General features: G+C 53.7%; 1 protein-coding gene across 1 annotated transcript; it reads right to left on the reverse strand.

Moving 5' to 3' along the window:
- Positions 1–3,169: 3,169 nt before the first annotated feature.
- Positions 3,170–10,607, reverse strand: GZMM (granzyme M). The gene is made up of 6 exons (XM_074163823.1): positions 10,260–10,607; positions 6,415–6,567; positions 6,161–6,308; positions 4,935–5,067; positions 4,560–4,787; positions 3,170–3,921 (listed from the first exon to the last, which is right to left on the reverse strand). The coding sequence occupies exons 1-6, from the start codon at positions 10,336–10,338 to the stop codon at positions 3,787–3,789; spliced, it is 876 nt and encodes a 291-aa protein (XP_074019924.1). The 5' UTR covers positions 10,339–10,607; the 3' UTR covers positions 3,170–3,786.
- Positions 10,608–14,141: the final 3,534 nt, after the last annotated feature.

Below are 14,141 nucleotides of genomic sequence, written 5' to 3' on the forward strand. Positions count from 1 at the left end.
AATCTTAGAACTAAAGCCCAGTGTTCCCAACTAACTGCGAGAGGGCCTTGTGTTTAGGCTTTTCGCAGCCTCCAGCCACCACGCGTGTGCCAGTCGCCCGTCCTTGCCGCAGGTGGTCACCACAGGGGCTCTCTTGGAGCACCTTGTTGAGTGGTTGGGTCCCTCCTGTCCTGGAGCTGCCTGGGAAAGCACCAGCTGGGAGCAGCTGCCAGTAGAACCGTCCCGGTGCTTTGCTCACAGTTGCTGACTTTCCCAAGGGCCCCTCAAACACAGACTGAATAAACCATTTCCAGAAGATGGTGAGTTTCAGCCGCAGCTGCCCGGCCCTCGGCTCCTCTCTCTGCAGGAAACACCTGACACTCAGGGAGAAGCCTTGGGACCCCGGGAGCAGCTGCGGCGTGGAGCACCCTGCTGCCCTGGACATCTCTCCCACCTGCAGCCTACTCTCGAGGACAGAGGGCAGTCGGGACTCCCTGCGGGGCCAGGTGAGTTTCCTGGTGCTGGCCCAGGGACTGGGGTTCTGTTAGTGCCGCAGCTCACTTCACACCTGGCCGTTGGGTGTAACTGCCAACACCGGAGCTGGTCCTTGGGATTGTGTGCATATGTGGACCCAGACATTAAGGAAATCAGTTTCAGTCTTTTTCATATTAGAATATCCTGTGCAGAAGAAGAGGGCAAAGAAGAAAGAATTTGGGATTCTCCTTGTCCTTGGACAGCCGCCATCCTCGTAGCAGGAGAAAGCTCTTTTCTTTGAGCATTACATTTGCTCTCTTGGGAAAGCAAGGGAAGTGTCTGTCCAGCATGAATAAAATGCCGTATGAAATTTATAAAGCAGGAATATAATGCCTCCCTCGTCTCACTTCAGCTTTCTCTTCTTGTGTCTATCCTGACCCTTATGCAGCACTCAGCAATTCATGGCCAGCAGGTCAGAGCCAGGGCCCAGCATTGCTTGTTGAATGGCAGCCGTTGATGGAACTGTCGGGAGCAGCAGCTTCCTGGACCCCAGGCTCAGCGAGGGCGGTCTATCCAGCACTCTTGACCACTAGTTTATGGTTTTGTTTTCCTATGCAGCACATCTGTCCTCTGAAGGCTGCAGGGTCCTGCCTCCCACTTCATTGCCTACTTTTATCCTATCTAGTCATTGTGGTCTGGTCACTGCGGCTGAGATGGGTGAAGTTGTGGCTCAGCAGGGACGACAGACGCGGCCTGGGGACTGTCCTGCCTTCAGGTGCTATTACCAGCTGTCACTCCTACTCACTGCTCCCAGAATTGCTCCTCCCTTCATCTCAGATGTGTATCCATAGCTCCTGGCCATGGAGATAAATGGTGTTTGTATGAAGCATCCAAAGGCAGGTCTCTCCTGCTGAGCTGGTTCGTGTACTCCCCACCAGCAGCTCAGACCTTTGGTCTCTAATACTGCAAACAGCCGATAGCTTCAGTGCAGCTCTTTGCAAAGTAGAGGTGATGTAGGATGAGAACATCTTTGGAATTCTTCTGGAAAGGATTAGGCAGCCTGATTAGAAAAGAACTCTCAGCTCAATGTCAGCTTTGCAATGCTTAATTCGGAGCAGATTAAATGCTGTAAAGAACCCCAGGGGAAGGAGGTGCCTTTCTCATCTTAGCAACGCATTTACTTCCAAGCTGCAACCTTATGCTTTGTTGTAAAGATTTTTTTAGAGGTAAGTTTGTTGGTTTGTTGTTTGGGGGTTTTTTTTGGATCAATTCGGTAGTTGTTCAGAGGCAGAATCGTGAAGAATGTGTGCTGTCACTAGCCCAAAGAGGGCACTGTGTGCACGTAAAACCCACAGCATCAACATGCTCTCCTTGTGCAACTCATCATCCACAGCAAAAATCACTGATAACTTTGTTCAGTTACAGCTTTTCTTGGTCACGTGCGTGACCTAGGGGACTTTAAGATGTTTTGAATTACTAGGTTTGGAAAGTACTTGAAATCTTAAAATCTTTGGTCTAGTGTTTTGTATACAGCACTGGTGATAGAGATAACTCTAACAATTCATCCTTGTGCAAAGGGGAACACAAGGAAAGGCAAACACTCCCTAGAAGTACTACCTCTGAAAAACAAAACCCATTAGCAGTTTTCTTTTAACACAAAAACTTTAATCTGACTGCTGCTTTTCAAAAGTTTTGGAGATTGTGTTTCTATAGTCAGGAAACTGAAGTGTACCTATATAGGCTTAAAATGGTTTAAGAACAGGAGCTGCCTGGCATGAAATTGGGCTTGATGAAGACTTACAGATCAAAAAAACCTTGCACAGGAGGATCATTGTCACCAGGGCATTTGGCCACTACTGTAGTACGCAGCACTGAAACATCTCTGATTTTATGGGTCGCCAATGAGCTAATGCCTCACCTTTCACTCTTGTTTTCCAGTACAACCAGGCACAAAGATCTCATGAATCTTTGGGTGGGATTTCTTTCCTGACACACTGAAGTTGGGGTTGACTCTGCGGAGAGCCTGGCTCTGCCGGGGGCTGCCCTGGCCCTGGAGCACTCCGGGGCTCCTCTTTCTGAGCAAAACAAACCTCCTGAGGACACGATTGCTGCCTGAGACACTTTATCTCCTCCTGTGGTAACGCGCTCCTCCAGTGGCTGGAGCAGCCGAACTGGCGAGCTGCTGCTCCCTGGGTGCCTGACGACTGGAGCGAGCTGGAGGCGGCAGAACTTGGCACAGCCCATGGCATGGAGCCCTTGGGCACTGCTGGCGCTGGAGCCAGGGCTGTGGTCCTCAGCCACCCTGTGATGAGATGGGCTAATTGTGTCCCTGTGCAACACTGCGGGCACATGCAGCAAGCACTCCCGTAGCCCCGGGGGCCCCCTGTGCTCAGTGCCCCTTCCCTGCATAGTTCTTTCCTGCCTGCTCACACAGCAGCACAGGGGGGAAAGCAACTCCTGCCAGGAGACAGCTCATTAACCATCTTTTTCAGTTTTGCAGAGTGCTCTACTTGGAGGAGGCCAAGAGGCTTCCCCTGCCCTGAAAAACAGGCTGGGAACCTGTTTTGGGGGTTCAGGTGGGACAGAAAACGGAGGCCACTGTTCAGGCAGAAACTTCCAGCTTGGGATTCAGCTGTTTGAGCAGTGACATTCTTCCGAGCTGTTCGGGACTGGAGCCAGCGGCTGAGAGAAATCCAAATCACAGAGGAAAAAAGCTGTCAAATGCAGATGCAATTTATTGTTTTTATGTATTCTTACAATACTGGAGCTACAGCAAGAGGGGAGAAAGGAGGCAGCAGGATTCAGAGGTGGGAGACAGCAGCAGTAGTGAAGCAGGAGCTGAAAGCGTCCTCCCTGGAGCTGGGCAACCCTCTAACGCCAAGGCTTGGGCGAAGGAGACCCAGGTGTCACAAATTCAAAGGGCAGGGAGGAGGATGCTCTTTGGATCCCCCGATCTAGTTGTACTGCCTTCCCCAAAGTGCAGCAGACATCCCAACAGCTACTGTCACCTCACTCAGGGCTGTTCTGCTGCTTCCTTTCTAGAGCTGTAGCCACGAGCAGCTTGACAAAAGGGTAAATCAGAGCAGCAAAGTGTGGGATCGTGCACTGTGTAAACGGGCACCCTCTGGCTTGCACAGGGAACAAATGCCCCCAAGGTGCAACCTCTGCGCCAAGCCCCCCACTGCCATAGTTTGGCTTTGCCAGAGAGAAGTCCTTGCCGTATCCATGAGGATCAGTGGAAGGTGTTTCCCAGGAAGAAAGGAAGAAAAAGCAGGTGAGCACAGGGCCCTGAAGCATGAATTTTCCAGGAAAGCAGTAGTGGGGAGAGCAGGATCATGACTTTATGACACTGTTGACCCAGGGAAGGTAAGGAGCAATGTGTGTGTAGAAACCAGGCCAATTCTTTTGCCTATAGGAGAAGATGCCATAGACTTTGTTTTTGCAGATAAGTGGATTCCCAGCATCACTCTGTAAATGGAGGAGGAGAGAGATCAGTGTTGATTTACGTGGGGTCCCCAGGAAAAGGGTGCCTTTGCAAAGAACAGGGAGGCTGCAAATACCAGGACAGAGCTTTCCCAGGAGAAGCCTGGACTCGCAATGGATGTGGGTCCAAAAGGGACCATGGCAGTTTTGTCTGGGACCCAGCACAACTACAGTTGGCTAAATGCTGAAGCTTAAAGTATTGCTTCATTCTGCTCTTCTGCTGGCTGCAGAGCACTGCAAAGCACACTCAGACTAGCTGTGAGATTTAGGGCAAACCCCTCCTCAGCCAAACAGTTGCTGTTGCAGACTCCTGGCTTCCCTGCTGTGGGAAGACAAGGATCCCCTCGTCCTGTGATGCCTGCAGGCAGCAGAAACACTGCTGACCTTCCGAGGGTCTGACCCTTGGAGATCAGACCCAGGGCCCGTCTTGTGCCAGGACAGCAAGTGAGGGGGATGCTGGTGAGGAAGCATGGAGTGATGGGGGGAGGGGGAGAGTGAGGGAACAAGAAGCAATTTTAGACAGTACCTTTTTGGTAAATTTTTTTTAGCCCAGATCAGCTTTGTTCCCAGCACCAGGCTGAAACCTCACCCTCAGCCTTCTATTCCCTAAGTCAGAGACTGACCTCTTCAGGTATCCCAGCAGATTCACTGTAGCCACAAATCAAGTTGTCAGCAAGCCCGGGGTTGTGGCTGAGGCAGTCCCTTTGTTTGATGATGGTGACGGTGGCCTTGCGATATGTGGGAGTGGTTTTGTGGCCCCAGCCAGCTATGGAGCACTGGGTCTCACCAGGGACTTTTGCTTTTTCAAAGGAAATGGTCCTAACATTGTTGCTGGTGGCATTGCCTTTCAGCTGGGTAAAGGGACAGAAAATACAGAAATAAGTGCTTGGTCTGTAAATGTCCTGTGACAAAGGCTGTCCCCTCCCGCTCCAGGGTTATAGCCCAGCCCTTCACGTGAGGCAGACAGGGCCATGGTGGTGCTCCAGGCAGGTAGTTACCTTCAGCAAGAGGATGTCATTTCCCTCCTTAGGATTCCTGAAGCCTGGGTGGGGGTGATACTCTTGGACTTGGAATTTTTGCCAGCTTTCCTGGATTGTGTGGGTTTCAAGGATGACAGTCAGAGGTTTGTGCCTGGTAAAATCAAGCACAGTCGTTAGCTTTCTCCTGTCTGGTAACACTGAGGCTCGTCTCCCAGGGGCACAGCCAGGAGAGACCAGCTGGGCTTTAAAGAAAATGGTGGGTGCAAGAAGCTCTGCCAGTGAATCTACACAGCCAAGAGGTGGAGCGAGTTTCCGTGTGACAGACCGGAGCTCTGCAAGGGTTACTTTCCTCTGGATCTGGAGCTGAGCTGGTTTGGTCTAATGCTGCTGCTATGTACTAAGATACATGGACTGTTGGTCTGGGCTTCGTAGGCCCCTGGAAGTCCATGGCACCAAGGAGGGATTTCTAAATCAGGACCCTGCTCTGTGCCAATGTACCTTTACTGGCCTCTACATCATCTGCAGAAGGGGCTGCCTTAGGAAAATGGGGAGGGACCCTGGGTATGGGTAGCAGTCCCTCTCAATCTATCAGGTGGGACTTGGGCATCTGGGCTCCTGGGTTCTGCCAATCCTCCTTTCTGCTGCTCGGATGTGGGGACTGGCCCTGAGCCTGGGCTACTGGCACCGGGGCAGAGCCATAAGCCCTGAGGAGTGCAGTAACTATACCCAGAGTCATGCGCACCTAGAAAAGCCCTGGTTTCTCCAGCTGGAGGGGTGGGAGAGAGCTGGGAAAGCACCCTGCTCATAAAAGATTATTGATTCTGATAGCAGCCTTGGAGGTCTTTAGTGGCAGAAAGGGCAAAGCCTGACACCAGCAGTCCCTGCTGTGCCAGCAGGTCAGTGATGGCAAGGGAAGAAGCTGGTCTGACTTCTCACTGTTGACATCTGGGAAGAAGAAAATGAGTTGTGGAGGGGGACAAAAACATAAAGATAAGTATCTGAATATGGGCTGGGGAGGGACGTGGGGAAGGAGGGAGAACTGCAGACCCCTGCTTTTTCGGACCCCCTAGCCTCATCCTGTCCCAGCGGTGCTGCTTGCCCTCCCTGCTGGGGAAAGGGTTTGGGCACAGCCATGAAGGAAGTGGCTCGGACGCTTAGACCTCCATCTGGGAGATGTTCCCCAGATCGTGGCAGTGCGGTGATCGCATTGTGCCAGGTGCTGTTTGAACATAGCAAAAACTTACCTGGAGCACTGAGCTGCTGTCATCACCCAGTTCGGGGCCACGAGGAAGCCTCCACAGAATTGTTTGTTCCTTCCTTGCAGATAGACCACACAGGGTGCAGAGGCGGCCTTGGCTTTACCTCCTCCCTCCATCCAATTCCAGCAATAATCTACAATGAGTGGGACTGAGGATGAAGGGATCAGAGGACACAGGACATGCTGTTTGGGACCTACTTCCCCAGCTCAGTCCCCTCGCCTCCGGGACACTCCACTTACCGGCATTGGCTGGGGGCCATGTCACCAGCAGGAGGGAGAGCAGGAGTTTTTGCAGGTGCTTCATCACAGTGTTCTTGGCTTCGGTGGATCCCTTGGAGGTAAGGCTGCAGCTGGGGTCTCTTCCTGCTCCCAGCAAGGTTTTATAGCATGAGACTAGACTCCAGGAAACCACAGAAATCAGATTCATCTGATTAATCTATCTGCAAATTGCATGCCTCAGCGATCCGAGAGGGGAATTCAGTCAGCCTTAGCCTTGGGCATCAACCCACCTTCATGTCGGGCCCGATCTGGGGTTTCTGACGTCCTTCTAAAGCTAGAGCCGATTTTAACCCGTTGCCTTTGGGCTGGAAGCTATAGGGAGCATATCCATCCTCATCACTTTGCCAGTGGGGGTCTTCCCTTGCAGCTCATATTTGTTGTTGGACACTTGCAAACTCTCTTGATTTTTATCATGAGCCTTGCAAGAGCAAGATTTCTCTCACTCGATGTACCAGTTCCAAAGACCATGCAGTGGCAGCTGAGAACCCTCCTGCTCTTTCTCTGTAGGTGTGGTCCTGGCTAATAGAGCAAAATTGGTGTGAATGCATTTATAGCACCACCCTGGTCATGGCTATGTGAGGGCAAGCAGTTGTTATGGCAGCTTCATGAGCATGGCCCACAGCAGCCTAACTGCTGCTGCTGCCTGTGAGGTCTCTGTTCTGCGCCAGCTGCTGACTGTTGTGCTTTCTCCAGCAAAAGAAACCATTTTAAGTGTTTCTTTCCAGATGTAATTTTTCACTGATAAGTAGGGGAGTTTGCTGTATCTTACCAGACAATGTGAGAGAAGACAGGAGGACCCTTCCTTGACCCTGGGTAGGGGCTTGCTTTGCCTCTGATGTGTTGAAGGTGGATGGAGACAAGGGATGCAGGTTTGGGATTCTGCCCCTTCACTAGCTAGAGATAGCCAATGGCATGCCTCCCTGAAGCTGGTCTTGTTCCTCTGGGAAGGGTCGTGTCCAAGCATGTCCCCACCCTGCCAGGCGGTCAATCTGAACTCCCAAAGAGGGGCCAGGTGCCTGTCTGCGGTGCACAGCGGGAATGTGTCTTCCCTGGACCAGACCCACGGCAGCTTCACCTCCTGCTCCTCTGGGCCATGGCCAGTGGAGGGGCTGGTGGTAAATCACTGAACACACTCCCCCACCTCTGGCCTCCAGGATGTCCCCTTCCCTCCCCGCACCAGTGAACGGCTCCAGCAAAAGGTGGAAGATGAGCATCTTCCACAGCAGCAGTTCCTTCTGTGGCTGTGACAAAATGGGGCTGTTACATCTTTACTGTCATCGCTGACTGCTGGTAAATTTTCTTTCCTATCTGCCCTGTCATTCTCGTGCAAACGCTGCAGTAGCTGGAGCTTCAAGGAAAACCCTGACGTGACAAAGACTTGTGCTATGAAGATAAGCAGTTGCAGCCTATTCACTTGCAGATTTCCTAGCTGATAGCAGCTGTTAGCAGAAGCCCAAACCATGGACCCTTCTCAGTTTCTCCAGGGTGTCATGGGTGCTGATGGCAAAGGTGACGTCATTTCCCTTCATTCCAGGCAATAACAGGGACATTCAGGGCCAGACCGCAGGCCGTCTCCTCCCTCTGACAGAGGTGGCTAGTGGGAGCATAGGAAAGACTATGAGAACAGGGCAAGCATCCCTTTCCCTTGAATTGCACGTGGGTTCTGTATGTTTAAAATTCACCACTGGGTTTCCCCGCATCAAACCAGTCTGGTCTCTCCTTGAACTTGCACAGACATCTGTCATCCTGCACCAGGGAGTTCTGCAGCTCGTTTACTTACCAATGCACGGTCTTGTTATCTCCTCCAGGAAAGTGTCTAGCACTTTCCTATCTGTATATGAGAGACACCATCAAAAACTAGCTGCAACGAAGGAGACTAGAGCTCAGAGTTTAGGCAGGTTGCTTTACCCTCAGTGCAGGCCATGAAAGGAGGGGCTGGTGCAAGGTATTCAGGGTCTAGTGCAGGGGCTGTCTGAAAAGGGCACTGGAGCATCCTCTGCAGGGAGGAGAAGCCCACTGCTGAGCATCGCTTGGCTGAGGGGAGAGTTGTAAGCCCTTTTAGTTTAGTGCTACTGCTATAACAGTCTCTACTTGTGCTGTACTAGGGCTTGCCTTCCCAAGAGGGACAGAAACATGCCAACAAGCTCCAAGGCAGATGGCTCCCAGCTCCTGGACTCACCCTTGCCTCCTCCAGGGAGAGTCGGGCTCTCCTGCTATAGTTGGTGTGGGGTCAGGTGCTTTTGTGAGCCCGGGTCCTTTATCAACCCTTCAGTACAATCCTTTCAGAGACTGTATCCATGTCTCTACTCAGGACATCACTTTGCTGTTGAGGAGATGGAGGACTGTGGCTGCTGGAGAATGGCAGAGGCAAAGACTGAAAGCACTGCTGTGCAACAAGCTGGGACTTTGAGTATGTCTCCTCTCTGGGATCCTAAAGCCCCATCCCTGGGATCTCAGCCGCCACCTGCCCTATGCCCAAGGAGGTGGGGCAGAAACAGCACAGTCCACAAAAAGTTCAGCTCCCTTCACCTGCCCCTTCAGCTAAGACAGCCAAAAAGATTGGCCTGGTTTCCCCTGTGACTCTTTGCTGCCCTGTGTCCTAGGGTGTAACATCACCCAGGCACGTGGTCCCTGCAGAGGGGACAGTCATCACTCTGCAGGGAATGGCAGCCGCTGGCGCACCACATCCTGGCTGTCAGCTGCTCCCAGGCAGGTGGTGATGTTGCTGAGGTTGGTGAAGGGAGTGTGTGCATGTCACTTTTCCCAGCCCACTTCTACCTGGGCAGTTTCTCTTCCTGCAACGCGCTCATCCCCATCACCCCTGGAAGGGCAACTGTTGCTCTTTTCCTCCAAGTCTCGCAGCGGCTCAGTGGGTGCGGAGGTGCGGCTGCCTCTGTCCCAAGGGGCTGACCTCCCGCTGTCACCAGCCAGACCCCCCTACTTTCCCCCTGGGGCAAGGTACGAGATAGTGCATACACAGGGAAGTGCAGCTCGGAGTTTACTGTGGGTGTTTTAAGTGCAGCAAGGTTCAAGCAAGGACAGTGTTAGCTCAGAAGGAAATGGAGTCTGTAGTAGCACAGCAGTTTTCTGGTGCCACCCTGGATGATCCCTGCTTCCGCCAGGCGATTTAACGTGGCCCTGAACTGGCTGCCTGAAATGGGCAGCGAATGGGACAGCCAGCAGCCTCAGCGCAGAAAGAAGGGGACCCCTGTGGCACCAACTGCGCCACTCGGGTTCCCGAGGAGGGGAGGGAGTCAAGCCTTCAGCAGGGGCAGGAAGGAAACCAGCGCAGTCTCCAGGGCCGCATCAACGCTGGAGCAAGTGCTGCTGCTACTGCTGCTTCTTCATGATTTTTTTGATCCAGGGCAGGTAGTTGGAGATGCGGGTGTAGACACCGGGTGGGGTGTCATACCCGAAGGAAACGATGCCTTGTGCCACCTTATTGCATACCAGGGGCCCACCAGAATCTCCCTGAGAACAGATGAGAAACTAGTTTTAGAGGTCTCTTCCCTGTGGGAACAGGTTTTACCTCGGTCCCTCCCTGCCCATGCACTGCCAGCAGGGCTGTGTCTCTGCTCTGGATCTGTGGCTCTGCTCCTGCCCCACGTGCCCACTGGCCTGGAGGAGCTGCCTGGAGCCCCTGGGGCTGTGCATGGACCGTGGTGTCAGGGCATCCGGAGAGCTAGTCCATGTGAGAGCTACAAATCAAATGCCTGTCACCTCTTGTGGAAATCAGCTAGGTCTGTGCCAGCAGCAGCCCCTGCTACTGGAGAGCCAGCCAGCCCCCAGCCCATCACAGCCCCTACCTGGCTGGAATCCCTGAGGTCGTGGAAGCTGCCGGCACAGACCATGCCAGTGCTGAGATGTGGATAGAAGTGGATGCATTTCCTGCGGCTGTAGATGGAGACTTTGGTTTCAAAGAGCCTGTTGGTCGCCTGGTCGTTATCGATCATGCCCCAGCCGGCTATGCTGCACTTGGTGCCCGTGGGGAGATCGCTGCTGGTCTTGGGCAGTGGAATGGTCTTCACATAGTCATTGAGAGCGGCCTTCGCTGTCAGCTGGGAGAAAGCAAGGTTTTTGGAGAAGGCTGTGAGCAGAACAGCTGAAGGACACTTTGTGCGCAGAGGTAGAGGAGTTCTAGTGGGACATACAGCGCTGCAGGCTCTGGTGAGTGGCTGAAATAGGGCATGTGGCTCCAAGCCCTGCCCACCCTTCCCTCCCAGCTCCCTCCTGTTTCTGCCTGCCTCCAGCACTCATGGGCAACAGCAGCTGATGATTTGTGGACAGAGCTGACAGCAAGACCCTGCCAGACCCACAGCCCCACTCTACCCTCCGACCCGCTGCCTTGCCTTGAGCAGCATGATGTCGTTAGACACGGTGTTGGGGTTGTATTCAGGGTGCTGGTGGTATCTGACAACTCCCCGGATCTGCTGGGTCGTTTCTGGTGCGAGGATGTTGTGAGCCCCTAGGATGACTGTTGCGTTCCTGGCCGTGGCAGCAGAGGGGAGGAGGGGGAAAACAGGTTGGGTCTCACCCATGTCCCTCCCCTTTTGCAGGCAGGTGGAGAGAGATGCTCAGCACAGGAGGAAGGGAAGCTACTCCAAAATTACTCCAGTGGTGGACCTCACAGGTGAGGGGAGGAAGAAGGGGATAAAGCTCCTGTATGAAGTACTCACCCCATGCAGTGTGCAGCTGTCATCACCCAGTCAGGGGCTACCAGGAAGCCTCCACAGGAAAATGTCCCTACCTTCAGGTATGCCATGTAAGGGTGGGAGTGGGGCTGAGCCTCATGGCCCCCCACAATTTGATCCCGTAGAGCACCTGCAAGACACCCCACCGCAGGATGAGCTGGTGGCTGCTGAGGTCAGGGCCCAGACTAGCAGCATCACTCGCAGCAGCTTGTGGCACCCCAGCTTACTGGCAGTGGCCCATGGGCAGGACAGCAGGAGCAGCAGGGCCAGCAGCAGTAGCTGGGGCTGGCACATCACTTCCCACAGCTGGACACTCATTCCAAGGTGTGTGGAAGTCTGAGTCTTCCAGTGCCCAAGGGCTGGTTTTATACCCGGGGACCAGCTGTACCCAGCAGCCAGGAAGCCATGTGCGATGGTTTGATTGTGCTAATCAGAGCAGTGCAGCATCCCTGCAGGTCTATCTGCATCTCTGCTCCCCCGGCCTGCTCACATGCCCAACATCCCCTGAGGCTGTGATTGATGAGTGATAGAGCAGGACAGAAAGGCCAGGGCAGAGAAAGCGTGGTATGCGACAGTCCCCAAGCCTCAGGGAGGCTGCCTGGGGGAGGTGTCCCAGGGTGTTTTTGAGATGTGAGTTAGAATTTCTCCCACAGTTTGGCTGCAGGACAAATCACATCCAACCGCTTCAAAGCGTGGTGTCTTCGACTGCTGGCAATCCGGCTGTGTCACACTGTACCTTCAGTAGCTCGTGCTACTTGCTCCTGGGGATGGTCAGGTCATGTCATGTTTTGTTAGCAAGTGCAATGGCTGCAGATGGTCTTTCCCCTCTATGGTCTCGTCTCTGCTGCTGGACTGTCACCTCTGTTCAAATGGGACCATCTACCCTGCTCCGGATTCTCTGCTCTCTCCCTTCCCTGACCTGAATTGCCTGCGAACCAGGCTGCAATTATTGTCTTTACCTTGCCCCTAGCAAAGTGTGATTTGGTTAAATGCTAAACTGAGCACCAATCTTGCTGCACTTGTCCCTTCCTGGCCTTGTGGACAAAGGCAACAGAACAATTATCACTCCGAAGCTTCATTGCCCCCCCTGCCCTGTTCCCGAATCCTTGATCCTGCTATGGGAGATTTTTCTGCCCAAAGGCCCTGGCTGTGTGCCCGTTCCCTGGGACGCTTTCTGCCAACGCTCCTCAGGGGTCTGCATGTCAATTGAAGAAAATGGGTCTTGCTTTAATCCTAAATCACAGTCTCTGGAGCAGACTCTGGTTACCAGTCTTAACATAGGTCTGTGAGAAGTGGTTTAAACTCAGCTGTGCCTGCCCAAGACATGATTCCAGCTTTGCTTCCTGCTGCGTGTGATTTCAGGTTAAAAAGCACATACAGTGCCAAGGCTCCCAGCAAAGGAGAGTGGATCAGGAGGAAGATCTGTCCTAAAAAACCCTTTGTCATGCAGTAAGGGTGCTGCTTACTGGCAGAGGTGCCCTGTGCAGGAAGTGCCTGGCACAGGCACAGTGCGAAGGTGCTGTCACTGCCTCTGCCCGGGGCTGGGTCTGCTGTCTCTGCTGGCAGAGGCACAGAACTCGTCTGCTTGGGCCAGTCCTCATTGTTCCCAGCCAGGGCTCAAAGCTGGGGGACTCTGGGCAAGCTGACAGCAGGGTACCCATGCTGGGGGCATATGAGCAAGCTGACAGGGCAAGTGTCCCAGGAGGGCACCAGGGTGTCAGTGGGGCTGATCTGCCAGTTAGTCTGCATTGCTGGGAGGAGGGCATTCGAGGGAGAGCTGCGGTACGAGAATGGAAAACCCCAGAAACAGTTCCTGGAAATAAAATCAGAGTATTTGTGCAGGTATAAACAAACCAGCAGATAAATATATCCCTCTCTTACTGCCCAGAGCAGTCTCCAGAACATCAGAAGAGCCACTGGGCTCATGGTAGGGCTGTACTAACTCAGGCAGGGCGTTCCGGGAGCATGGGCTGTCCTGCATCAGGGCCTTTGTTTGACTAAATTTTTACTCCCAATTACAGGGCTGATCCCTCGTTTCTCTCTGTCAGCAGCAGCTCTCTTCATAAGTCTGTATCCTGCAATAGCCTTGGGCAAAGAGTTCTCTTTCTCCTTGGTCCCAGTGGTGCTGAGCCCAAAGGTCCGGGCTCAGGTGCCCAGGGCCACTCATTGCTCTGTAACAGCCGGGTCAGCAGGACCAGGGCCAGGCTCTGCTGCTGACGGCAGAAACCAGACAGCAGGTCTCTGCTCCAAAACCACTCCGTATCCTTATGTATAACAGGCAGGGACGGAAAGCAGCAGGTGGAGGAAGCGATGCACAGGATGGTGAGCAGCAGAGCTTGAGTTGAATTTATGCTCTCCAGACACCAGCCCTGCTGCTGGTAAACACGTTGCCCTTGCCCCAGCCAGGCAGCACGAACCGCAGGACAGTGTGTTGCTTGTCCTTCCTCTGCAGAGCTCAGGGCAGGCTTCAAACCAGCCCTGTTTCCTCTGCCGGGTGCTGGCACCACACCCCTGCCACCCGCCGGCGCCGCCATCGCCCTGCTGTTTATGCTGAGCCCTCCCGGCCCGTTTCCTGGGTGAGGGCTGGTTCCTCCCCACCATCGCCACATGAACATGGGAAGAAACAGCTCTCAGCTGTGAGCCTGTGGGGGCAAGTCTGGCATTGAGCTGGGCCGTGACCCAGAGAGTGCAAAGCAGCATTGATGAGCTCACATGAGGGGTTTTATGGGTCCTGCACAGGGGATGCCAGGCCAGAGGCTCCAGCTAGGTCTCTGGAGTAGCCTCATGGCCTTGGTCACACCAAACTGATCATGGCTGGCCAAGCCACGCTGAATGGGGACAGAGGAGCAACCGTGTAGCTCCCTCCCTCCTGGGGAAGGAGTCTGCTCGCTGGAGATGTGGCTACAGGGCAAAAGATGCGAGGGGAAAGCAGAGCTTGTTCCAGGAACAGTAAAAGAGCTGGAACTGGGCTTGGTGTTTGGAGAACAGGCACTGAGC

Source organism: Numenius arquata, chromosome 25, assembly GCF_964106895.1.
Source record: "Numenius arquata chromosome 25, bNumArq3.hap1.1, whole genome shotgun sequence".
NCBI lineage: Eukaryota > Metazoa > Chordata > Aves > Charadriiformes > Scolopacidae > Numenius > Numenius arquata.

What these genes read in the sequence shown, in the direction of transcription:
- GZMM (XM_074163823.1), bottom strand. Translation starts at nt 10,338, where the DNA reads ATGCATCCACTTCTATCCACATCTCAGCACTGGCATGGTCTGTGCCGG. An exon ending in ACCTCAGGGATTCCAGCCAG is followed by an intron (nt 6,568 to 10,259) that starts GTAGGGGCTGTG and finishes CCTGGAGTCTAG; the next exon opens with TCTCATGCTATAAAACCTTG. An exon ending in ACAGCAGCTCAGTGCTCCAG is followed by an intron (nt 5,068 to 6,160) that starts GTAAGTTTTTGC and finishes TGATTTTACCAG; the next exon opens with GCACAAACCTCTGACTGTCA.